The sequence below is a fragment of the Tetrao urogallus genome (assembly GCF_951394365.1).
Source record: "Tetrao urogallus genome assembly, chromosome: 3".
In the NCBI taxonomy this organism is placed as follows: Eukaryota; Metazoa; Chordata; class Aves; order Galliformes; family Phasianidae; genus Tetrao; species Tetrao urogallus.
Genome location: NC_136815.1, coordinates 79,590,382 through 79,616,032, shown reverse-complemented (window position 1 = coordinate 79,616,032; position 25,651 = coordinate 79,590,382). Strand labels below are relative to the sequence as shown.

Here is a 25,651-nt window from a genome sequence, read left to right as displayed (position 1 = left end):
AAACAATTTATATAAAATGAAGGCCTGTTTTCAACATGCATCTCTACAGAGATTACTATAAATGTTTAGATGGTACTGATATGGAGGAGGTCAAAATTTGGCCAGTCGATATCAATGAATGAAAGGGAAACATAAAAATAATAATTAGATATTCACACATTTGGAATCCTGAACAAAAATGAACATTTTCCCACATAGGAATGTGCTAAAAAGTTCCTTCCTCCATTTCAACAATGCCTTTAAGGTTTTTGGAAGAGAGACACAGGTATGATACATTTCCCAAATTGTGCCAATGTCTGGAATTGTCCCTGTCTGATTACACAGGGCCTCTGAGAAAGTCTACGCATCACCAAATGTATGTGAGTAGCTAAATGAGTATATCAGTATCTTGTGAAGTTCTGCTCATAGACAACTGCAAACAGCATCATGCTGAGTTCCTGGTATTAAAAAAACAGCACTGGAAGACCTGATGGACAACCTCCTGAAGCTTTACAGATTAAACACAGTCAGCAACAAGGGGAAAATTGACAAACTAAGGCTGTATTTACTTCTAATGTATTTATCCTGTTCTGTCTCTAGCAGTCACTGGTGATCTAACCACTGGGCATACCTGTTCAGCAAACCCCTTCCACTCACCGCTTTGACAGCTCCTGTGAAAAGGAACAGTGAATCCCACTGCTTTGCCCCATCTCTGCATTGTCCTTCTCACCCAAGTCTCTTGTAACTTACACGTTAACTTCTGTATGGCCCTTGTAACAGAAATACGAATGGCAGATGTGCGGTTCCAGTGCTGTTGTAAAACTTTCCAGTCAGTTGTCTACTTGTCAATGTACAAAATACTCATTTGATGAATTCTGGCACATAATTGCTGATCCTTGCAAAAATCTCGGCAAGCCCATCAGCTGCCACCTCTCACACACCTGTGCACGTGGCGGGCTCCTCCCAGAGTTTTCTCCCCTGGCTCTCGTCCTTAACATCTGCTTCTCCTGCAAGCAATTCCCGAGCTGAGCAGCTGCTAGACTTAGTGCTTGCATCCAGTCACAGCAAGCTATGGTACCAAGGGTATCAAAGATTACTGTTCCAGGCATTAGTCCGGAGTAGGAAATCCTTCATGGAGCCATATTTTAGAACTTAATTAAGCCCTTTTCTAAAAAAACAACTCCATCCAGCAGCTAAGCCAAAGTAAAACTAATTGTGGTTGCTAATACTAGAAAGCAAAAATAAGAATATTTCTTGTGAGCATTCTGGCACAAAAAGTGCCTGTCATCCATCACCAGCTCCCTTTGGCTGTTCTTCGAGTGCACATTAAGTCTTCACTGTTGTGAATCTCTACCATAGTGAATAATGTGCTTTCCTGCATTTTCACTCCCGTGTCCAGCTTTCCCTTGCTTTCTCTATGCCACACAGCTTTGGAGTTATGATACAGGTGGGTGGCTTACCTTTAGGGCTAATCAGATCCTAATCATGCCAACTTTTTGTTTACAGTGCCTGAGCTGCCTGTCTGTTTCAGATTCACTTCATCAGTCAAGATTCTTTTTTTTTTTTTTTTTTTTATTTGAAGCTCAGGAGACTTGCAAAAAGTCTCTGACAAATACATGAAATGCAGAGATTGAAATGCAGAGATACCTCACAGAGCACCTTAGGAAGGAGACACAGAAAGAAAAGTAATGAAAAACCAAAATACTACCTGGGATAGTCATCTGCGAGCCCTTTAAGCCAGCTGTGTGAGGATAAAAGACTGTTAACCATAAAGCACTAGCACTACAGAAGCACTGTTTAGAGTGAGGAGTGAATGTCACAACATCTGATCAGTGGTGATGCTGAACTGTAAGGAGAGGCCCCCAGAGGCTTTGTTTCACAGAACAAACTTGGTCATATCACTCTCACCTGAGCTTTTCTTAAAACCTCACATTTCTTCTGCTTCCTATTTCACCTTCATAACCAACCTTTTAATCTCCCCCAACGCATGGAAAGAGAAACTTGGATCAAGAAGGAAATGCTGCCAAAGATTAGAGGCTTAGGAATTTACAACTGTTATCAAAGGGAAAACTATAGTGGGAGCCAATTGCTTTAGTCAGAAGCCTTTGTTATTGTAAAGAAGCTTTAATATACATGCTTTTGCTTTCTAAATCGGAAGGTGGAAGTGTAGTATTTTATGGGTCACTCAGAAGAAAAAATAAAAACAAAAGCAATTCAACTCCTAGTCACCCAATCTAGCAATTTGTAAAACTGAAGTCTGCAAAGCACTTGATAGCAGATGTAGTGAATTATAAACATGAACTTGTCAGAGATTACTGTTAAAAAGAAAAAAGAAAAAAAAAAAAGAGCAGGCAGGCGTCCTATGTTAAAACACATTTTTTGTTTTCATTATCGTTAATCCACCTTTCCCCTTACAGCTATTCGATATGAAGCATGACTGTGGAGTAGCGCCAGTTCAGCAGCGTGGATGAAGGGAAAAGAGTTTTCAAAAATTACAGATCAAGGTTCTGAGAAGAAAATTTCATTTAAAAAGACATTTCTGTTCAGCAGTCGAGCAATCTGTTTCAGATTTCAATGTCTATCTGTAGCACTGAGGTTTCTGTGTCACTGCATATGGAAAGAGCTGACGACGAATGGTGCTGTCATACTCTGTTCCTAACCACAACCCAGCAGATAAAGTCTGAAGTCACAAGTCAGCTGTGAGCTCTACCAATACTATTAAAATGCACTGCCAAGGCTGGAAGGAAGAAATTTAAATGAAGCCTGGTTAGATGTTTCAAAGGGATGAGTGACTGATCCTGTTTTATGTCATGCCAGGCAATACCAGTAGTTTAAACACTAGCTCTGTCAAGGGAGAAATAGATGTATTATTGTCTGTGAATTATTAAAATTGACTTCACCTACTCACCTTCAGACTCTTCTGTCTGAAAGGAAAAAAAAAACACAAGCAAAAAAAGTCTTGCAGGGGAGGCATACACTCTTAATCTATTACTAATGTCTTCTTGAATCCTGTTAATATTTTTCATATTGTCTGCTTTGGTGAGCTCAGACTCTATATGTGAGGAATGAGCAAAAATTCCAGCTAATCCTAGGCATAAAGCTTTTTAATGTTTAAGTCCCTCCCGCCTTGCAGATAAATACTGTCTCCTGTTTCACCCATCCAGCTGGGGTATCAGACAATCTGGGGAGCATCCAAGATGGGCACGAAGATCTGTTTGCTGGTTCATGCTAACTACAGTAGATACTTGTGCCAAAAAGTTCATTTTCTAGCATTTTATTCAACAACAAAATTTAAAAGGTTGCTTAGACCCACCAGGCTCAGTTTCCCCTGCAACTCAGCCACACAAGCTATTCTTAAACACTAGAGAAGTATTAAGAATGATAGAAATATAGAACAGTTAGGGTTGGAAGGGATCTGTAAGATCATCTAGTTCCAACCCCCTTCTATAGGCAAGGACACCTCTCACTAGACCAGGTTGCTCAAAGCCCCATCCAGCCTGGCCTTGAACACCTCCAGGAAGGGGGCAGGGATATTTAAAGGAGCGGGAGATATTTAAAAGTAATACAGAATGTAAAATCCTTCAAGTTTTGACAAGGGCAACATCATCACTACAGGTTTTTAATATGGAACAAGACAAGAGGATAGGGAAGGTGGTTCAGCACTGATTAGCATCATCATCACAGGGTGGCAACAGTAACAGAGGTCCCACCTTGTCATGCCTCCATCACAAAGTTGTTAATTTACAAATGATGACTCCAAAAGTGACGGAGGGGAAGAGTGAAGGTTTGTTTATTTTGTAAACAACCAGTTCCAAGCCTCCACTTTCTGCCAACCATTTGCTCCACTGAGAGAAACTGCTAATAGTGAAGGAAACAGAAGAGACTAAACAAAAACTTCATGTGGATTTTTTGTGAGAGACAGATGACCTCTAGGATCTATATGAAACAAGCCCGATTACTTTCAGAAAAAAGTACTTTCCTTGAATATTAGGTTTGCATTAGAAATAACTGAAAACCTGTTTTTTCCTTCCCTCCCCTCCAAATCTAGACATTTGGAGTAGATGATCTTAGAAGTCTTTTCCAACCTCAGTGATTCTGTGATTTTATGATAACAACTTCAGCAACAAGAAAGCAATGGTGACACACATTCTGTAGGAGGTGGAACGGGATATTGGGAATTGGTAGCTTGAAGAACCATCCTTCAAACAGACAAAACTATCATATGCCACAGCATATCCAGGCTGGGGACAGCTATGCTGACTGGAAGACAGTATTGAAAAGGCTGATGTCAAGACATCTGCTGACTCAAACTTAGCAGAAGCTATTTTACGGCACTAAAGTCATCTTGTGGCTTCTTGGATGAAACACACTAGAAGTCTGTGGCTGTTCTCTTCCTTTGTGCACCCACTCACCCATAAAATGAAACAGCATACAGCAGGCAAACTCTTGAAAATGCTGGAGAAATTGGAGAGAAAAGAGTCTAATTCACATTTGCTGGAGGAAACCTCACCTCTGTCTCATATCCGCTGTATTCAAAAGACATTTTTATTGTCATATAAATCATGTCATTTATGGTGCTGTGCTGCCACTCTAAAACCATTGCAAATGTGTTGGCAGAGCATACTTAGAAGGTTACAACATGGTGGGAACCGCAGTCACAATGTCAGCAGTATTATTAACATATTGCTTGACTTTTACTTTTAAAATCCCATTGTAAAATAACATAAAATGCTTCTTACAGGGAGACAGATCTTCAGACATGCTTCCACTTCCGCATGCCAACAAGCAACCAGGTCTGTATGTGACCTCAATCACCTCTGACATCAAGGTCTTTGGAAAGCCCTGGTGGGAACAGCTTTCTGCTGAGCGCTCCACCAGACCTCGAGTCTCACCCACAACACTGGGCACTCCAAAACGTGGTCTGAACCATAGATTAGCTCTTTGGAGCATCTAGCTTCACACAAGAAATGGGGAAGGGCTGTAGGTAAAAGGCTGCAGGTAGTGGGAACCAGTGCTGGGATGGAATATTCAGCAGTTGTGACAAATGTGTCTTTGGTGCTGCCTGAGCCTGGACTTCTGCTGTGACTTTTGTCGGTTCCAGGCTTTCTCCCACCTCTCTGACTTCCCTTCAGGGGCTCTGCATTTCCCACCACAGCTGCTGGAGCACAGGGAGTGTTTGTGTGAGACAGGCATGGGATAGGCGGTGATAAGAAAACAAGGCAAGACAACAGACAGAGATAAAAAGGGGGAGGAGGAGGCCAAATGGCAGTCCAAGAGAAGGGGGAGGCAAAGGGATAAGAGGTGAGATAAAGAGAGACTTTCTGTGCATGAATAAGCATGAATAAGTGAAGAGGTGGTATTAAGACCCCCTACTGTCAGAAAGGCAAAGAAGAATTACAGGCAGGAAACACCATTGCAGGAGCAGTTGATTGAAACTAAATGAACTTGGTCTCATTCCTTCTTGCCTGCAAAGCCATCCTAAGAGAATCTGGCTAAAGAAAGTATTTCAGTACCTGAGTATTGTGCTCATGGACCATGGGGTAGGCAAACAAGAATAATCATCTGGCACTTCCCTAGTTCCCACAACCATTTGGTCTGACCATCTTAGTTCCCATCACAGATGAGTTGCTTTACTTCACATTAAGATGCAGCAAAGCACGTAAGCATGCCCATAGCTCCAAGTATGGAAACTATCCCTATTATGTATTCATGCCCTTGAAGTGAAGCACTTGCTTGGATGCTTGGCTGAATCAGGACCTAATTAAGGACTAAACAGCCTTCTATCCTCATTCACCTCTCCCTCAGTCTTAATCCTCCAGTCAACTAAGTTTAATTTAAAAATCTGTTTTCGGGAGTTGAGCCTGGATCTGTCACATCCAAGATTGCCACTAATTGCTATGTGTCAGCATCATTTAGAAAAATGAGCAATGAATTAAAACCACCAACCCTTCTGCCTGGATGACAGCTTTATCTTTGCGCAAGCTTTTCAATGGGATTGCAATCTCTTCACCTACCCACAGTGGAAAATTGCTTTGCCCAAAGTCAGTCACAGATTTCATTTTCATTTCTTCAGTCCAATATTTCTGAAGAAAAACTAAAGATCTTGTAAATGCACATATGGCACAACAGTCAGAGTGCAAAGCCATTCCAACTCAGACCCCAGGAGGTAAAGTCACCCTCTTCCCCTGGCTACTCTTGCGGGATAGTTGTGGCATTAGGAGATCAGAGAGCAGACTCAGAGACACGCTGATGTTCTCAGGAAGATCATTGAAGATGTGAAGGTCACAGATGACACATGGCTGGCTTCAAAACCTCAGGAATGACAGCAGGGAAAGAGGTGGTGAAGGAAGAGGGGGAACAGAGCCAGCTGTAGAAGTTGCCAGAGAAATATTTAGTTGGAGGCACAGCAGAGGAGGAGCAGGATGACGCAAAGAGAAGCAACTGAGTAAAGGACTGCAAAGAGAAGTGTCCAGAGGGATTCCTTTACTGGATGCGGCTGTTTAATACTGATGTAATGAGCTAGTTATGAAGTGAAAAGTCAGAAATGTGTGTGGGAGCGTTGGAGGGGAGTATCAGAGGTAGCTGCTCCCAAAAGAAAGGAGGTACAGTAGGGCTCCCGCTAGCTCTTTGCAAGGAATTAAACAGGTAAGCAAGCAAGGCTGGACACAAATCCAATTAGGTTCTCAGATGACCTACTGAGGGGAAAACCTGAGAGCAAAAGTGATCCTCCTGTCTTTCAAGGCACTGCTAATAAAAGCAAAGTCAGGATGAGACAAAGAAGTAGTGTGATTCCCATGGAAGAATGCCTTCACCAAAGATGGCAGCTTCTGTGCCAAGCATAGTGCCACCAGCTCTCCCCTAATGCCCTCATATAGCACAGCCCATCTCCCCTGCCATACTTGTGGGCCACAAGCAGAAATGCAGCAATACTATTTTCTACTTCTTTCTCATGCTCGTTGAGAAGCATTTGAAGTATGTTAAGTGCTTAGTGCCTTGGAGAGGCCACACAGAGAGAAGTTCTTATTAATCATTATTTTACTTGGCTGAATTTGACGTGTGTTTTCAGAGATACCTCTGAAAGGCCTGGTACATAAGGCCTGTAGCTAAAGCCAAAAAAAAAAAAAAAAAAAATCTACCATGGGCTTTATTAGCAGGAGAGACAAAGAAAAGGAAGAGCGTAGCAAAGGAACACGGAGATAATGTTGAGTCTGAAGCAAGGAATGATATAAGTATTTTGACTGACATAGCAGCAAAGCCAGCTTGGAGGAGAATTAAGGACATCAGAGGTAATCATTTACCAAGGCAGTAGTTTTCAGACGTTGACATGCATTTTCATAGCAAGAAAAAAAGAACAACCAAATGCAGGAGAAGACTGTCAGAGTTATGGCAACTAGCAACTCCTTCACCTGGCTGCTACTGAGGAAAATAGACAGGAAAACCATCTGAAGATTATTCTTCCTTGAATACTCCCACTTCATTTTTGTGAGCATTAATACAGGCCACATATTGACTCAGATGAGCATAAAGATCCTTGAGGAAGGGAAGCACATGTTTCCTCATATGAACATCTGAACAGTTTACAGGCACGGCTGCTCTGAAGTCAAGAGTAGGAAATGAAGCTGTATGGAAACTGAAGTGGAAGCGTGTGGCAGTCAGAGCTTTGTGATCATGGTTTCATCCTAAATGAGATCCTAAATGCTCTTCACGGCAGAAACACTCAGATGGAGCTCAGAAATGTTTTTGACTTTAAGAAAGCTGACTTTGGGAAAATGTGATATGCCCCAAGGAATTTTTTTACTGGAATCCTGTGAAACATGGGAAACATGGAGCTGAATTTTTTAAAAACATCTAAGAGACTGAAATTTAAAGCTGTTCTGCTTAATTCCGAAGAGAAAAAAAGGGCAACTGGGGCCAACTGTAGTTAAGTAAAGATATAAAGTTTAGCACAAGCAATACAGAGAGAACCTGGCAAATTTCTCTTTACGGGAACTTCTGTAGATATTTGGATACGACAAGCCATCCTTTGAGAAGTAAGCAACCTGGTATGGAGGGATATGGAACTTCTTAAAGTTAGAGCAGTTTGAATGATACAATCCCAAGAGGACAAAGCATCCTTGGACATTTTGCTGCTAAGAATTTTTCTGCTGAGCATTGCGTGGAGTTTCATTTATATCAGTGCTAAGAAGGACTGGGAGAAAAATGCTTAATTGCTTAGGGCATATAACAAAAGGAAGAAGTTAGCATACTCGTTTTTCTTTGAAGAATAATAATAAGAGGCCATATGAATGCTTAAACATTTGCATCACATTGTGACAGAGCTTCTAGGACTTGCATAAAGGAAGGAAATTTGCATTGATGTATGTACATCCTCAGAATTACAGCCATGTCAGTCCATAACAATCATGATGAAAGCTGCAGCCCTCACCCTAAGAAAGCTGTAGGACACTTACAGAAACAGGTGGGAAAGGAGGAGAAAGATTCCCTGTAACACCAGCAAAGAATTAGATACAGACTAAAAACCCAACACTTTCATATGATTGAAGGTTTCTTGGAACATTTTTTTCCCTTAAAAAAATTAAGGTAGAATTAATTAAATTCCTAACTGAGACATGTACATCTTAAATTCTCTGATATTTATTTCTCTGACGCACCGTTGAGACATGGGGTTGATCTTCATTGTAGAAGGGCAAAAAAATGAAACAGACACCAGTAAAAATTTTTAGCTCGCTATCTGCTATATCAAAATACTAGAAGCAATTTTACTAAAGCATATCAACATACTTAAATTCATTAGAAGCGATGACTGGAATTCCTGGAGAGAAATACCTGCTTGACCATCACACTTGAATTCTTCAAGTATCATTTTCCTGTTGTTCATTTTGAGATCATTTCTTTGTTGTTTTTTTTCCTCCCAATATATGTAAGAAAGATGGAAGAAAGAACAGCAAGTTAAGACTAATTATCTTGCTGAAAGATAAGAAAAACTAAAGACAGGCTCAAGTTCTCTAAAAATCACCCAACTTCAGGGACTGAGAGATGGGATGCTTCCAGCACGCTGTGCTGCAGGGTTGCTTGTTTCCAACTGAATTGGATGGCTCACAGAATTTCATAATTTCATTAAATTAAAAAAAAAAAATTTTTTTTTTGCTTTTTATGCAAAGCAAGAAGGTTATTTGACTCCAAGTATAGATTCCAGTTGCCTACCTGCTATTTGAGTATTCTGATTGTAATAAAATCATAAAAGTTTGGTGAGGTGATTTTTGAAGGATCTAAATTTTACAGGCGAGTAAACTGTAGTGACATCTATACGTATCAAAAGCAGCAAATGAATGTAAGGTACAGCCTTCTCAGCCACGTGCTAAATACACCTATGAAATACATGAAAAAATCTTTCACACCTTACATCAGCTTAGTATATAAAGCGAGCTGGTGATGAAGCTCCTGTGAAAACTGCTGATTCTAAGAAAGGCAAAGTAAACATCTTTTCCCACGCCATGCAGCAGTTTATAGTCTCCAAATTCAGTTGAAAAAGAAAAGCCAAAAAGAATACTGTTAGGAATACGATTCAGGCTGAAAGAAATGACAGCAATAGGTTTGTAGTCAGAAAAAAAGAAGAAATGAAAGAGAGAGACAGGCATTAGAGGAATTAACAGGAAGAATTCCCAAGGCCAGTAAATATCAGGGGCTACAAAGCAGTCAAAAGCAGAGTGAAGAGATTTAGAGTCAAGCCATTCAAAGGGTCTACTTAGTTTGACCAGAAGACAGTCTCACATTTCAAGGTTTCCTCTTCGGTACAGCTAAGCTTTTCAATGGGAGGCCTTGACCCCAGGGATCGCTAACTAAGAAAACAAATATGTTTTCAAATGAATGTATTGGCACTGTCAGAACTGACTGTATACAAGATTAAATGATATTTATTTTCACTTTCCAGAATACTGCATTAAATTTTAGAGAGACAGACAGAAACGTTTCCAAATAAGACATGAGAATCTAAGCATCGGATTTTCTGCATCAGCTAGGATTCAACAGCAGAATTCCTGTTAACTGATCTGGCTAAGCCTCCCATGAAAATGTCAACCTGAGGCTTTCTTGACTTCTGTAGCCTTGCTGAGGATAGTGGGAAGGGACATGTGCTGTCAGTCCATTTTGGTTCTCTCGTGGCATTTACTTTGTTTCTGGGAATGGATTAGATTTGGATCTGGCATTTTGGAATTGCGCTGCCGTGTCTCCCTGACTGAAATAGAGAGGTTTGCTTTCTTTTGATAAAGAACAGAAATAATTCTGTAATGTATATTAAAAAGGGAGAAGAAAGCGACTCTGGATAGCCATCCTGAGATTGTCTACATTTTCCTATGCAAAAACTTGGTTCCAAGAAGTAGATGCCAGGCTAATTGCCAAGAACCATGGCACTCAAACCAACAGCTGCAAGTCCTGGAACAGCCCTGCTCCACTCTTCCATGTGGATGAAACAGGCTCAAGAACTACTTAGCTCTGAATCTTACCACCTTTGAGAAACTTGCATACTTTAGGGTCTAGGCTGGACTTTCTTTGTATCAAGTAAATTAAATGAAAGTTATAAGCAGATTGAGTATCTCCACTGCTTCCCATGGGAGAAATATTGCCAAAGAAATCTCTCTTCAGAAGCTACATGATTGACAACACTGTTCAAGAAATGTGGTCAGCATACAATCATGAAGAACTGTTTAGAAACCAGTCTGTTGTTGCCAGTCAAGAATAACCCTTATTTTTCAGTCTCTTTAGATGTTTTTTAAAGAATTCAGCTCCATGTTTCCCATATTCCACAGGATTCCAGTAAAAAAGACATAATGAGGATTTCATAGTTGGTGTCCCTTCTCCTTCATGTCACACATCAGTAGTCTTGCCTAACCTACCTGAACACACATGCCTTGCAGTTTCTGACTATGTAGATACTACAGATTTAATATATGTAAGAAGTGAAATAAAACGCTGTAAATCCGAACAGGTTAAGCTGGCTTGGAACTAAGCAAAGATACACCAACAAATAACAATTCTGTATCCTCCAACAAGCTCATGACAACATCTGATAGGTTCTGCTTTGTCTTTGTTCACATAGGAATTTGCCAACAGCTCATCTGCATATTCCTCAAGATAAAGATACTTCAAAAATCATTTTTGTGCTTCTTATCCTTTCTTGTGTTCATGTGTGGACCCATTAGCAATTGCACAAGCATTCCTGAAGAACCTCTGTTACGTACTGTCCCAAAATGGACAAGCATAAGCTTGTGAGCTGAATGTAAAATCCGGAAATTGTGTTCCAAAGACAGACCAATAAAGACAAATAGAAGACTGTAGGCAACTCTATTTCAGCGGAAGTCTGAGGATGTGAATAAGGTGGAACTACGGTAAGGGCTCCAGAACAGCTACCAGTGGATACTGAAGCAAAGGTACCTGTCAGTATGACAAAGCAGGAAAGTGACTCTCACAAAGCACAGACTTGTTGGGTCAAGTGTCCTTTTCCTGTTTGGCAAGTCCTTTTGTCTTTGTGTCCTTATCGTCCTGATGCCTTACCAAAGTGCAGAATGATGGACAGCTCTTAACATACTAGGGCTTAATTTTGGTACATGAACCAAGCCCTCTTTTGCACAGCACTGAAGTCTCTACTCCCATCTGAATTCCCTCTTCAGAACCCAAGTCCACTTCAACGCATGCAGCTCCCCAATCCCTCCTTGCAACCTGTCTCAAGACAAACATGCTCGGCACACTTTGCTCTATCACAGAGCTGAAGCTAGCACTTTCAAACAGGTTGACTGACAGGCGATGCTGCATCAGCACCGGCAGGGCCAATGTCCCATCCCCAGAAGAGCAGAACATCCTCTCCTGGGCACACCCACATCACTCAATCAGGGCCAGTGTGTCCAGAAACCAGGCTCCATCCTGTAGGCTGCCACCATCCTGCTCAAGTTTGCAGAACACTTTTTTTTCTCTCCTAGGAGGCTCAGTGGGTAAGCATTGTTGTTGTAGCACACCTATCGGACTTCACTGAGGCACTCCTGGGAGTGAAAATGTCTTCTGTGAATGAGGGTTTACTAAATAGGACCCCACAAAATACTCAAGAAAGCAAAACACAAAAGGATGCCTGCACTTCTGTGCTGAGCTCATTGCCAAGATTTAAGCTGAGCAGTGCATAAACACTGGATGGAACTGAGACATTGTCATGAAGACCGGAAGGAGGAATTTCAAAAATCAAACCAATTAGTGCCCTCCTTCTTCTGCTTTCCCATCTGGTAGCCAGAGGAGAGCTGACCACATATGAATTCAGGACCAAAAGGAACAAGAAGTTGTTCTGCACTTTGTTTTGTTTCCCACGGGTGACATCACCCTGCTAACCCTCCCCTCTGTCACTCAGAGAGGGTGACAGAAGCAGAGCAGCATGTCTGGCAGTGCTGCCTCTTGCAGTGCTGCTTGCTCCCAGGTAGCTGGCTGTGAGGGGGCCAGCAAGCAGGCTAATTTAGAGCTCTAAAAGCTAGCAGTAGGAGTGCAATTAAGCCGTTTTCACAGACTGCTGGCCAAATGCAGCAATTTATTGGCTGAGTGATTGGATTATTCATTTGCAAAGCTAAGAGAGGGCATTTTCTTACCACTTCAGTTGGTCTGTAGTACTTGTGATTGACTGTCACATGAATCTTGCCAGTCTCTTTGCATCGCCCAACTTCATTTTCATTCTTTCCTTCCCACCTGTAAAGAAGATAAACATTTAATCAACCCATAATTACTTTAGTGCTCTGATCTTACCAACATTTGGCCTGCTTTCATTTACTTGAGGCTGGTGTCAATTCTCCCTGCAGGACAGTATAAACTCATTAGCTACAGGAACAAAGGCAGAGTTTAGACTTGAATGTAGCAACAATGGCTTTTGAAGTCTCTTTGTTTTGGTTTTTGAATCAGTGGAAGGTCTAAAATACAGGACTTCCAAATTAAACACATAATGCGAAGGGAAAATAAAACTTCCCAATTTCAGAACGTTTCATGTATCTTCAAATAAATATGACAGTGAACCTTTTCATTTGTGGATTGGATCAAAGTTGTTTAAAATGGTTCTTAAAATATTTTTAATTCTCGTATTTTGGCCAGCAGTTTCAGGAACACCTTAATCTGTTAATTTTATGGAAGAGGAGCTCTGTTTGAATAGCATTAAGCTGCATAATCTAATTTTTGCCTAACCAGGAAAAGCAAAACAAAAACAATTCTTGAATTTTCAGTCTTAGCTCAACATGGCGCTCCAAATACATGTACCGTAAACAGTACTCAATACCTGTGAGATTACAGTCAGCTCCTTTGTCTAAATTATTTTCATATGTGTTGAACAGCCTGAAACTTGCTGTAATTTATGTGATCTGGTTGCATACTGGGCTATTTGGGTAGCAACTGTTCTGGGCAAAAATTCTGGGCAGCCAAAGAGGCACGGTTTGATGGGTGAGTGGCTCTGCTTTTGAAGGGGCAGACTGAAGCCAGGAAGCGTGAGAACAATGCTCCCTCCTAAAACAAATGTTTTGGATGAAACATTTAGGAACATACACTGATATCTCAAAACCAATTCATTGAATGTACAGAATGCAGAGTTATGACTGAAGCCCTATCCTCAGCTCATTTTCTTGCCTCTGAATATACCATGGGACTCTAAGTCAGCCCGGCACAAAAACAGTGATGAAATTCTTTACATTTTGTATTCAAGTGAAATATACATAATATGATTCAGCACTGTGATTTAGACTATTTAGCTTCAGCCACCATCAATGACAGACAATTGCCCCTTGCCTTTCTCTTATTAACTGTGGCACCAGTCCTTGGGATTTTGTCACAGATTTGATTTTCCTTTGTTCCCCTGCCCTCTCCTCCAGGCTCCCAGAAGAATTTAATTCTTTGACAATTTCAGCCTTCATTTTTGAGTTTCTAGCCCTAAGGGCCATGGAGGAGAGTTTGCAAATGTGACCTCTGTGTACCCATGAAGGTTAAAATACCAAAAGGCAGAAGGAAATACCAAATATGCATTATTACTAGTTTTTAAATCATTTTAGATCAAAAACCCATTTTTTTTAAAGCAAAACTCATGCCTTTTGGATGTCAAGCAAAGCCTGTAGGATGATTGCAAACACTTAATATCAAAATAATTTCCAATAGATAATAGCCACGGTAAAGTTGGCTGTAGATAGTCTTGCCATGACACTAAAGATGATTTATAATTTAATTTTTATTTCTTTCTCTTTCACCATTGCTTTTTTGAAGCCTGCACTGTAAAGTTTCCATTCAGAAGCCAAAACTAACATTAGTCCCTCCCTTTAAAGGGCAGAGGGTAAAAATGTGCAGGACTCAAATGAGCTTAATAGAAAACCAACTGCCACCAGTAAAACAACAGGAAGTGCTTAGATCAGGAGACATCAGTTGCTGTTGGAGGTCACTGAGCAGAGAACTCCATTTAACACCCAACAGTCTCCAGAAGGCTCAACCGAGCCAGTAAAGACTCATTTACTGTCACTATCAAAGTTATATAACAATAGAAATAACTTCAGAAGAAAACTCCACCCATTTTGTTCAGCCCAGCAATGTGAAAAGTTCACAGGGAAAAAAGTGCTTCTTATTGTGAACAAAGTAGAACTCGATAGCAACACTTTTAATTACTCCTGTCACCTCTATGCTCACAGCTGGGACACCATACTGCTGATAAAAGGGATAACGCTGAGCCAACCTGACACCAGGAGCAAGGCATCCAGTTAGTTGAGCAGTTCCCCCTCTCCTCTTCTAAGAAAAGGGGAAAAAAAACACCAACACATCCCTTAATTTGTAGCCAAGTTGCAGTCAGAATTATTGTCTGGGAAATGTAATGCCAGACTATTCTGAAGCACGAGTGACGTCGAAGAGGCATGGGGAATCCTCACATTGTTGTGGTTTTAGATAGATCCAGCCACATGGACTACTGAATTGTCTGCTCCAAGTGGGCAAGAAAACAGCCTTGTGTACTTTGGGAGAAATGCAATGGGGCCAGAATTAAAGGATGTTTGTCTCATCAGGGCTGTGCTAAATTCAAGGAGATCGGGGAGCAGATCCCAGCTGGTGGTGGAGCCCAGAGCTTTCAGGCAGCTGTAGGCTTTTGACAGAAGGTTGGTCCTGGAGCCTGAAGGCAATGAGCCTCTACAGCGAGACCAGTGCCAGCCCACTGCTGGGGGGCTGCACACCAATCAGCAGCCACATAAGTTTCCATAGAATTCAAGAACTTTTGCACTCTGGATTTCCATTAAATTTAAAGCTAATTTTGTATCTGCAAATCACTATTGCTATAATACTTTTCATCAGCTGTAATGAATGTTCCCTTCCCTCTTTGACTGTGAAGATGTCAATTATTTTCCATTTCTTATTACTATTTTGTAAGACATCAAGCTTCAAGCTATAAAAACATCCATGGGTACAGAGGATCTCCTGAGGATGAGGAGTTGAGATACTTGAATGGGGTGTGAGGAGAGAAAGGAGTCACCAGGGGAGTCCTGATAATCAGGGGGTGAAAGAATAGCACCACAAAGGACCAAGTGGTCCAAATGGCTGTAACTGAATAGCAAACAAGGCAAGGTGTGGATATTTTGGAGGTGGGCAAGAAATCAACTATAAGTGAAACTTTCCACAGAAGCATAGACACTCAACTCACATATGCATTTTTTTTTTCATCCCCTTGCTTAACCTTTATGGAGAGGTAAAGAACGAACAGAACTTCAGGAAATATTGCAAATCATTATCCCAAACTGTTTATGGGAAAAAAATCCTATCATATACTCCTTAAAAATCAGAAAGTGTATTACTAGAAAACATTTTCGTATTTGAAATATTGCTTAAAATTGTTAGGAAGATTTTGCTTACTCTCCAAAGCTAATGTAGGTATCACTTGTGTAGACTTCAGAGATTTGTGACCTGACTGCCAATACACATGATTAGCCAGAGCAGTTCATCTGTCTTGATGCTTTATAAACAGCAAAACTGGCATCATACAACAGACCATGGATGTCTTATCTTGCAAGTAATTTCTTGTAGGGAGATTTTAAGCATGACTCATAGTATGTTCCTTTGCTACCACCTCAAACTTAGATACAACAAAACATTTAAGGATTCAGCGATTGCTTAGCCACTCCCTTGTGCTTGGATCAAAAGAATAAGTATGGTACCACGCAGGGAAGCACTCACACATTTGCTCAAGAGCTGTGATGAATCAGGCCTTCAAATTCTTCACTAAAGGAATACAACTAAAACAATACAGTTGTTAGTATTAAACTTCCAGCGTTGCCAAGCTCAAGTTGCAAAAACCTAAATCATGACTCCCCACATTCTGCCACTTTAATACAGAATATATGTTACGTGGCCTTTTTTTTTTTTTTTTTTTTTTTTCTGATTTCATTTTTTTTTCATTCTGCTGGAAATCTTTTCAAACTGAAAAATGTGAAAGTTGGTGATTATGTTTCCTTTTAAGAAGGTTTTTGTTCACAGGAAAATATTTTGTAAAAGAATACTAATGCTTCTGTGTAAATCAAAACATGCTGGGAAGAAAAGTTGCAGTTTCAAATAAGTTATGCTATTGACAACTTGCAAGAAAAATGTATTAATAAAATTGAAGGATGAAGCTTTGACACCTTCAGAAGAAAAAGATTTTGTATTTTCTTTCAGAACGGCTTTTAAAATTCTTTTTACATTAGTCTTTCTTTAATAGAAAAGTACAAAAGGAACAAAACATTCCTGCTGATTTGAAATCAGGCATTTTTCTAAACTACATTTGTGAGAATTATTTTCATCCCATTTGGAGAAAAGATATGGAATTTCTTACAGAATACCACACTTAATTCTCACCCTGTCTCCCCACAAGAGAAACTCTCACACCTCAGGATGTAGGAAATCAGATAATTAAATTGTTACCATCTTCAAATCTGAGCACTGGAACAGTTAGTAGATGTGCCAACAGATAAAAGCTTGTATCAATAGGAAAGTAAATTAGTCAGCTCAGCTGTTAGAGTTAATCCTCTGGCTGCATTGGGTTAAATGCTACACAATGCCATATTTTCTACTGTGAGGACAGCAAGAAAAGTGGTTCTGTCATATGTGAGGACCTTGTTTGTGGGTCCACTCAGGTCAGCATTCTTCACTGGCCTGGCTGGGCTCCCTTCCCCTGTCGCTGCTCAGTCTAGCCCTGTCGCTAGAGAAATGTCTCTAATTTACTTTTGAGATTCTGCTCCCTTCTTCTCCATCTGAGCACTGTAAAATACAATGCACATCACCGGTCAGACAGCAGTGTTTGGTGGGCAAAAGGCAGACTGGAGGACAGCAGTTGCTTTGATGATGGCTTCTGATGGCTTGTCTTCCACCATGACCAGCACACTGTCAGCTTTCCATTCTTTTTGCATTATTTCAAACCTCGTGTATTTCTGCCACCATATCTTCCATTTTAAGGTTGGAAAAAAAGAGAAAGAAAATCCCCTTCTCCCTCAGTTCATCTTTTGCTGCTGCTGCTAGTAGTTCACCTCATTAGACCTTACAGCTAATCTGCAAACTTCTCCTTTTTGGGGTGATCTTTTTTAAAGAAGACCAACTGGTAAGCCAAGATAAAATTCGTGTTTAGAGCCAAGTGACTGGCATAAAATATTCATTTTTCATGAATTAATTTTGATCCTGGAAGCAACAAATACTTCTGTAACAAATGTGCACGTATTTTTATATTCATAAAAAACACAATAAATCTTTCCAGTGTTCAAACTTTTTTTTCCCCCCACATTGCAGACAGCAGCCTTTGTAGCATTCTGCAAAGAACTACGAGCGCTCTAGTGGTTTCGGGCTATCTTTGCAATCCTGTTCTAATTTAATAAGATTAATGACAGAAAATTAGTCAAGACAAGCATTTGCCTGTTTCATTTACCCTGCTGTAGTTCAAATTATAGGCGGGAAGTGTTTCCCCCAAGTACTACTTAATTAGTAATAAGTAGCAGGGAAAGTAAAAGAAAAAAAGTGTAATCCTTACAGGGGGGAAATATTTGTAGCTCTGAGGCTTTCCTGTTAGTACAAAGGACTGGATTTGAATGATACTGAGGATTATATAAATATAATTTTAAATTTCTCCCTTGAAAAATGATGTTAGAAGAAGAAAATATACAGTGTAAGATAAACCTCAGTGTATACTTCAGAGTCAATTTCAGAGGGCAATCAGTCAGTCTTACTGCAGCTGTACATTTCATTACTCAAAAAATACGGTAAAGTTTCTCATCTCTCATTTTGGTGAAAAGATACGGTCCTGACATAAGCTAACGATTGATTATGACACAGTATTATGCTATCTTTTTGGAAAGACTTTTCAGGCTGCCCTGGATGTTCAGTTGTAGAAGCTAATGGGAATTGTTTGGAAGACAAAAAAACCTTAAAAATATATATTTTTAGTTAGTTGATGTGGCAAGTAGGAATGGTTTTCTTCCTGTTCTCTATAGCAGTATTAAGATTTGACAGCTAAGATGCAATACTTTCTGCTAAAGAACAAAGTAGGGAAGGTTAAGAGCCCCTTCACACATGCCTAGTTTTAAGTTATAGCCCTAGCCCAGGTTATGGGCTCTGCCAATTGCTGCTTACCCTTTCATTGATTTTGGTTATTTGCTCCATCATTCTGTTGATTCTGAAAAGTGCATTTTGATGTTAAAGGTATAGGAATATTGTGAAGCTGTGCCATCACTTACAACAGTGAAAAAGGCTGACGGAAACTGCCTAGGTAAGTTTTGGGGATTGAAAACAAACAAACAAACAAAAAGCACACACAAAAACAACCAACCACCCTGAAACAGCACAACCAAATTTTCAGGAAGGGCGATAAGAGGAACAGAGCCATGCCTGTATGTTCATTTAGAACTCTGGTGCACTGTTCTTAGATGCCTCATCATAAATTGCAAGGAAACAAATCAATGGGATTCACCAATGGGGACCCACGACACTAAATGGAGGACTTTGCTGCCAGCTATTCCCTGAAGAAGATATAAGAAGATATATTCAAACTGGAGGAGGTGGGAGTAGAAAGCCCTTGGGGGTTTCAAGGAATGTGAGAGGTTACCAGCTGTCCAGCCAAGCGGACAGCGAAGGTAAGGAGTGCATGCATGCCTTCTGTAAAAGCACGGACTGGGCTGATACCTACACAAATGATGTGGGGTTTTTAATAAACTTCCCAAGTGCTCAAAAATGCTTTAACATTTGGTGCAATTTGAAAGATGAATGATGGCTACAGGATGAGTAGCAGGTCAGCTGTGACACCATCCCACCCCAGGAGCACAGAGAATGAACAGCTGGCTTATTTGGCTAGGCTAAAATGACCAGATTTACATTGGTCTCAAAATAATCAGCAACAAAATTATTACTGGCACCTAAAATGTCCCCTCAGACCCCATGTGTACAGCTATTTACACACCACCCATGAATGACTTAAGAAGTTGATAATATATTACAGTAAGAAATACTTCAAAAGAACTGCAGTGATTAGCAGTCAAAGTTCCATTTTTAAAGTGATTAGACACTTAGGCTCCAAAAAATTGACGTCACTAGATGGCATGTGGATTCTCATGCAACTTGGAAAATTACTTTTATTAATTTTAAAAATATATATATGTGAATAAGCCCTTGTATACACAGAATACCTGCCCTACCTCATCAGCTGCAGTAATACTGCACAGTTTCCCCAAGAGTGAAACTTAGGACTGATTAATTCAGTCCAAACACTGAATCTACTAATCACCACTATGAATGATATGCAGCCCACCGCATGAAACTGTATGTGAGTAAAAAATCAGTAAAGAGTGTGTTAGGACCAGCTACATCTAAAATAAGCCTTTAGGATCCTCTATAATAGAAGCTGTTCATAAATACTTTCACTTGTATTTGAGTAGTTAGTTTTTTTTTTTTAATTTTTTATTTTGTTTTCTCATGGGTTTCCCTCCTGAAAGGCATATGCTGATTTGTCATCCTTGGTACATGCTGAGATTTCTCTGGCCAAATACAGAGCAGGGAACTTAATTTTAAACTAATAGTTAAATGTATTGGCATAAAAAGAAACTGTGGTGATGAAAATATCTGCAAAAAAGATATCCAGCTAGGCACTGATGGCCAGCTACATACTGATGGCACTGATAAGCTTCAGTTTCTTATTTTATGTAATAATAACAATAACAACAATAAAGTGGTTAAACAAATATCAATTCTTAAATAAATACTAAAACATTAATTAAACATTGGACAGGCAACTCTTGATATCACAAGAATTCTTATTTAAATAGAGTAAGTGCATATATATTATATAAATTTCAATGCTTGTAAGGGAGAATTAGCTTACAAATGCAAGAAGCAAAAATACAGAAGGGGAAAAAGAAGAAAGGGAAAGCATACTAGAATTCTGCTACCCTTTTGTCCTGTTAAACCTCACTACTACTGTTGAGGAATACGGGACAATGTGTGATCATAAAGGGACATCTCACAGTAAAGGGTTGTTAAAAATATCAAGATAAACTTTTTCCCAGAATTGAGCTTTTGGGCTAGAAATTCTACTCATACAGTCTTTCCCTGTATCAAAGGTTTTTTTTTTTTTTTTTCCTGGAAGTTGATGCCAAAAATTGAAAACAGACTAAAAAGTCATTGAGGAGAAAATGTTATTACCTCCTCAGCCACACACTGGCTGTTCAAATAATATTGTATCTATCTGTGCACTTCTGCATATTTATTGAATTTGTCAAGTTTTTGTTCCCAAGTAAAACTTATTGGCCCTGTCAAAAGTTCACCAGCTGCACAAGTGACTTTGATGGCCTGAGGAACAGCCCTGGCGCTAGCGTCATGGAAGAGCCTGTGGCTTTCCTCTCCCTTTTCCAGCTGAGATTGGTATGTTGATGCATGGGGCCCAGAGAAGATACAGAAGGAGGGAAATTGAAAAAATAATAAACAATAAAAATATAAATTACGGAAAGCGCTCACCAAGCCATCCTGATTTTATTATATGGCCTTGAGAAGGAATTTTGTCTTTTCAATCAAACTATGTGGAATATGCATTGTAAACATTCTGTACCCACTGCTCAACATTTTTATGGCTTGGTAAGGGCAGAGCTAATAGGAATGCAGAGTGAGCTGCTACATAACCCTTGTTGAATGGCTGCAGCGTGGAAGGACTGGCATCAGCAGGTGACACCTGCAGAGAGTAAGAGCAGAACTGTGGAGATATCTGGGGTGTAGGGACACAAAATGAAGAACTGGGCAGAAACAAGAAGGGAAATGTATGAACAGAACATGAAGATTCAGAAATAAAAAGGAAGATATACCCTCCTACAGTTTTTTCTCATTATCAGCACTGGATATACCCACTGTGGCAGCCGTTTATGTCTTGGAAACTCTCATGTTACAGAAGTAGAATGTGAGAGGAAAAAAAGAAGTGTACAGAAACAATGCTCTGTAAGTCATGCGATGCAAAAAAGCTCCAAAAGTTCAGCCTGTGGCTACTATCTCATGTTCATACTTACACAATGGTTTTTCCAATGTGCTTAAATGACTTCTCCACAAATTCACGGACGCTATGGACCTCCCCAGTGGCAATGACAAAGTCCTCTGGCTCATCCGTTTGCAGCATCAGCCACATGGCCTGTGGGAAAACAAACAGACAGATTCAGTGCAAATGTAAGTGGCCTCTTTGGTACATGATATTATATTGCTGCATTTTTGATTTGAAGATAATACACACACGCAGGCTCCCAGCTTGGGAAATTAGCACTTTCCTAATTTGGCGGCTATTAACCAGTTCAGTGCAACTTTGAAAAGAGTTCAATTATTTCTTATTACGGAAAACAATGCTATATTTGATTTTCAATTTGTTTCACAGCAGGGATTTTTTCAGGGGAGACTTTAATATGTTTACTTTTGAACTCTGAGGCTTGCTTTAGCGCTTAAGAGCATGGATTCATTTACTTAAAACACTGCAGGCATTGAGACAGATATGGCGGAAGAGAACAAAGTTTTATAATGTTTCCATCCAAAGCGCTGTTGTCTGTTTGTCATAGAATGATGCCAAACACTGAATCACGACAGGAGTCCTTCCGCTTCTTTCTTCTGCCTTGCTTGTTTTGGCTAAATAGGGATTTTAATTACAAATAAGTAATTAGAAAAGTATCTAAGAATAGTCAACACCGTATTTTACCACATTAGCCTGCTTTTCCTGCTGAATATGTGTTGAATATAACATATTATGGGACTGCAACAGAAAATTTTTCTTCTGACAGAAGAATACGAACAATACAGATAGAACAATGAGACAACGGTTAACTCTTCTCTTTCAGAGAACCTTTTGGAGAGTGACAAAGATCACAATGGCTTTTGAAGCACAACTTCACGTGTTCACCAATACAGGATTTTTCAGGTAGATCTTTACTTCCCATGACTGTCTCTCTCCCACAGACACACAGATGAGCACCACTGTTTAGACGGCCAGCTAAATCAACATGAAAGCAGGCAAGCAGATGGAAAAAGTGGTACACAAGGACACATGTGGCTTGTCTGAGGTGTCACAACAGGTACATTTCGGTTTTCTGACACTGCTCTAACCATTAGATGACTGCCTAGGACCTGTAGGCGGACAGAATAATTATTACTTTAGATCAATCAAAATGATCTAAACATTTCATTTCCTTTAGAAAGGAAAAGGGAATACCTGTACGGCATGATCCTCATTTAATAAATAACCAGAAGAGGAAAACAAAATAATTCAACTTTCTTGCCATATGGTAAAAAGGACTGTCATCTTCTCACAGTGTAATCCACAACGCTATTTGCACTGACCTTTTCACATCAGCTTTAAAGAAAACAACTTTAGTAGGTCCCTTGATGGTAGTGGATACTCTGCAAATCAGATTAATAAAAGCTTTGGGACAGCTCAGTTTCTCTTTGTAAATACCACCTGAAATACTCAATTCTGCCCCCCACCCCTCAATAAATCAAGTATAGCAAGGCAACGCATTCCACTTCAATGGTTCTATTTGCAAGTCATTTTTCTTCCCAGTTATTATTTTATGCATCTCCCAAAGTTTTGACAAGATTTTATTAACATGTTCCTTTTGAACCTTTCTGCTTTTTGAATGTGCAGGGCAGGACGGGTTTTGAGCAACTGCTGTGTAAGTCCTTGACATTAATTGTGCTTCAGGGATATGACCTGCTGGGCAGGACAATGGCAGCAACTTTATTTTTCCTTTCCAGGGCTGAACATCCTAGCCAATGACGCAGAAATACCCGACTGGCTGATGAAACTCCTCTGGTGGGGAGGAGATGTCTTAACTCGTATCTCTCCTATTAGCTTTCTTGGAACATTGGGGTTTCCCTGCTGATCTGAGAGGTCGTGCTAAATCGCCAACGCCTGTTTCTTCATGACTGGACGAACTTGTGAGATTCGCAGTGGTAACAACATTATAGGAAGGCAAAAGGAATATTTTAAATACCTAATTGGCAGTTCTGGTTCTGCTACCCTAGTCCCTGATTTCACAGACCGGTTTATATTAAGCAGCCCGGAAAACAACGAAGCTTCCTTGTATGCAAAGGCACTGTTTGGGTGAATAAGGATTTCCAGGACAAACAGTCAGAGTCAACATTTATAGTGGTTCTCCTCCTGACTTTAGGGGATGTTTGCTGTGCATAATGAATTCAAGATCTGCTCCTTCATTTTTGCTGAGAATGTATACAGCACAACTGACGGAGATGTAACAACCAAACCTCACTTATCGATAAGAAAAATTCCCCCCACCTGAAATACCACGTAGGACCTAATATACCAAACTGGCACAAAGACATCTTATTTAGAATGCACTTCCATAAAACAGTATTAGTATGTGTAAGGAAAAGGATGGGACTTTTGATAACATTTGTCTATACTTCTGCTTTTAAACACCTTAATATTGTAATTCATTGGACGCAGTTTTAGTACAGGTGCTTCTGCTGAGACATTCTACAATCCAGTGAGTACTTCAAACATTTGATGTTAATTTTGTCTAACAATACTAAATAGCATTAGAACCTTGCCCCTTTTTACTCAGACATGCGCAGCGCATTGAAGGAGACAGCTACAAAACAGAAACCGAAAAACAGCCTCTGACAATGGGTCCTGCCAGGTTTCATGCATTCAGATGTATCAACTCTTGTCTCCAATTCAAATAGCAAGCAATCACTGTCCTAGAAAAAAAACTTGCACTGCAGGGCCAGCTTAGCAACGATCAAATACAGATACAGTTGCTAAAAGCAATTTTTGCTTCTTTTCCTACCAGGAAAGAATGTTTAGATTAATGATTAATTGAGAATCTATCGCTGCTGGTTCTTTTTATTTTTTCTGGCACTCATAACTGTTGGCACTTAGAATTACCTCAGTCAAAATCAGGTAAGAAAGAAATGAATGTGCTTAAAATCACAAAGCAAGTGATAGCTCTGTTTGCTTTGAGGAAGGCGACCAAATGCTGTTGCTTTGAATGGGCCTGCATGAACACTTTGTAAAAAACGCAAAGACAAGTTAAAGGATCGAAATATTTTTGATCAAACTCTGCATTCAAATCTTATTTTCCACAGGTAGAGCCTGTGTAACCAATGAGAAACTCGTGTGCAAGCAGTAGCCGTACATTTTCCCTACAGTAAGTGCCAGGAATGTGCTTCCCCCCCATCAGACTAATAAAGGCCCTTGACCTATCAATTCCTAGGCATTTCCTCCAGGAGTTCATATTGTACCAGACTCCAGGCTGAGAATGAGAGGAAGGGGGGGAGATACAGCTCCAGGTTTATTTGTCATTACTGAATGGCTTACTGGTTTTAACAGAGGGGAAAAGCTTTGTTTAAATTTCCACTGAAAGTAATTAATGGTTATTGACTGGTAAATGAAGAACAGGTGACACTCTGAATTAGAAGATAAATGATCTCATGTTCTAGCGTGATAATGGGTTAGTAATTGCTACAAAACCTCAGCCTAGCGCGTCCCATCATAATGCTAGATCATGTCCAGAACACAAAGGACTCTGTGTGAGAGGTATTCAGCCGTTCACCTCCTTATACAGCTGCGGAGTGATTTGGTCCATTTATTCTCTGATGGACTGCACGGCTGAGGCAAAAGTTCACCCATTCTCACCTTCCTGTTCACATGCTGAACCACATGACCCATGACATGGCTGAACTGGGATAAAAACACTGCCCAGCTTTGGCTCTTGGCTATCTTTTAACCACCACAAGGTAGGACATTTTAGGAATTTTTGTGGTGCATAAATGGAAAATCATGGATTTTCCTGTATTCCTCTGTGAAGGCTTTTCTGGATGGGCTGATGGCAAGTCAAGAAGTGTTGCCACTCTGGCCTTAATTGTTAGCTTCACTCAGTTAACAAAATGCGGGCAAAGGCTGAAAAAAGGAGAAAATTACGATGGAAGCAATTCAGGCTTTGGATCTCTTAAAATGATACTGTTCCTTTAATGGCAAATGTAGCAAAACATATTTTTCATATTTGAACTCTTCTTGGCTCTGGTCTAGTGACTCACAAAGTCTAAAGGCAATGCTATGTCATTTACATTTAAAGACAGAAAGCCAACTGCAGAGATACGTAGCAAGTCTTGCAAGCGGACACACTTTTATGATTATGCGGACTAG

The 25,651-nt window shown here is 40.1% G+C and overlaps 1 protein-coding gene across 1 annotated transcript in view; it reads right to left on the bottom strand.

The window, feature by feature from the left end:
* GMDS (GDP-mannose 4,6-dehydratase) overlaps nucleotides 1-25,651 on the bottom strand; it is a gene marked incomplete at its 3' end in the record, with an annotated part of 387,083 nt that overhangs the window by 58,359 nt on the left and 303,073 nt on the right. Inside the window, exons 8-9 of the mRNA XM_079533424.1 lie at nucleotides 21,516-21,634; nucleotides 12,600-12,696 (exon numbers count right to left, since the gene is read on the bottom strand). Of these exons, the coding sequence (XP_079389550.1) occupies nucleotides 12,600-12,696; nucleotides 21,516-21,634 (216 nt within the window). The remainder of the gene's footprint in view (nucleotides 1-12,599; nucleotides 12,697-21,515; nucleotides 21,635-25,651) is intronic.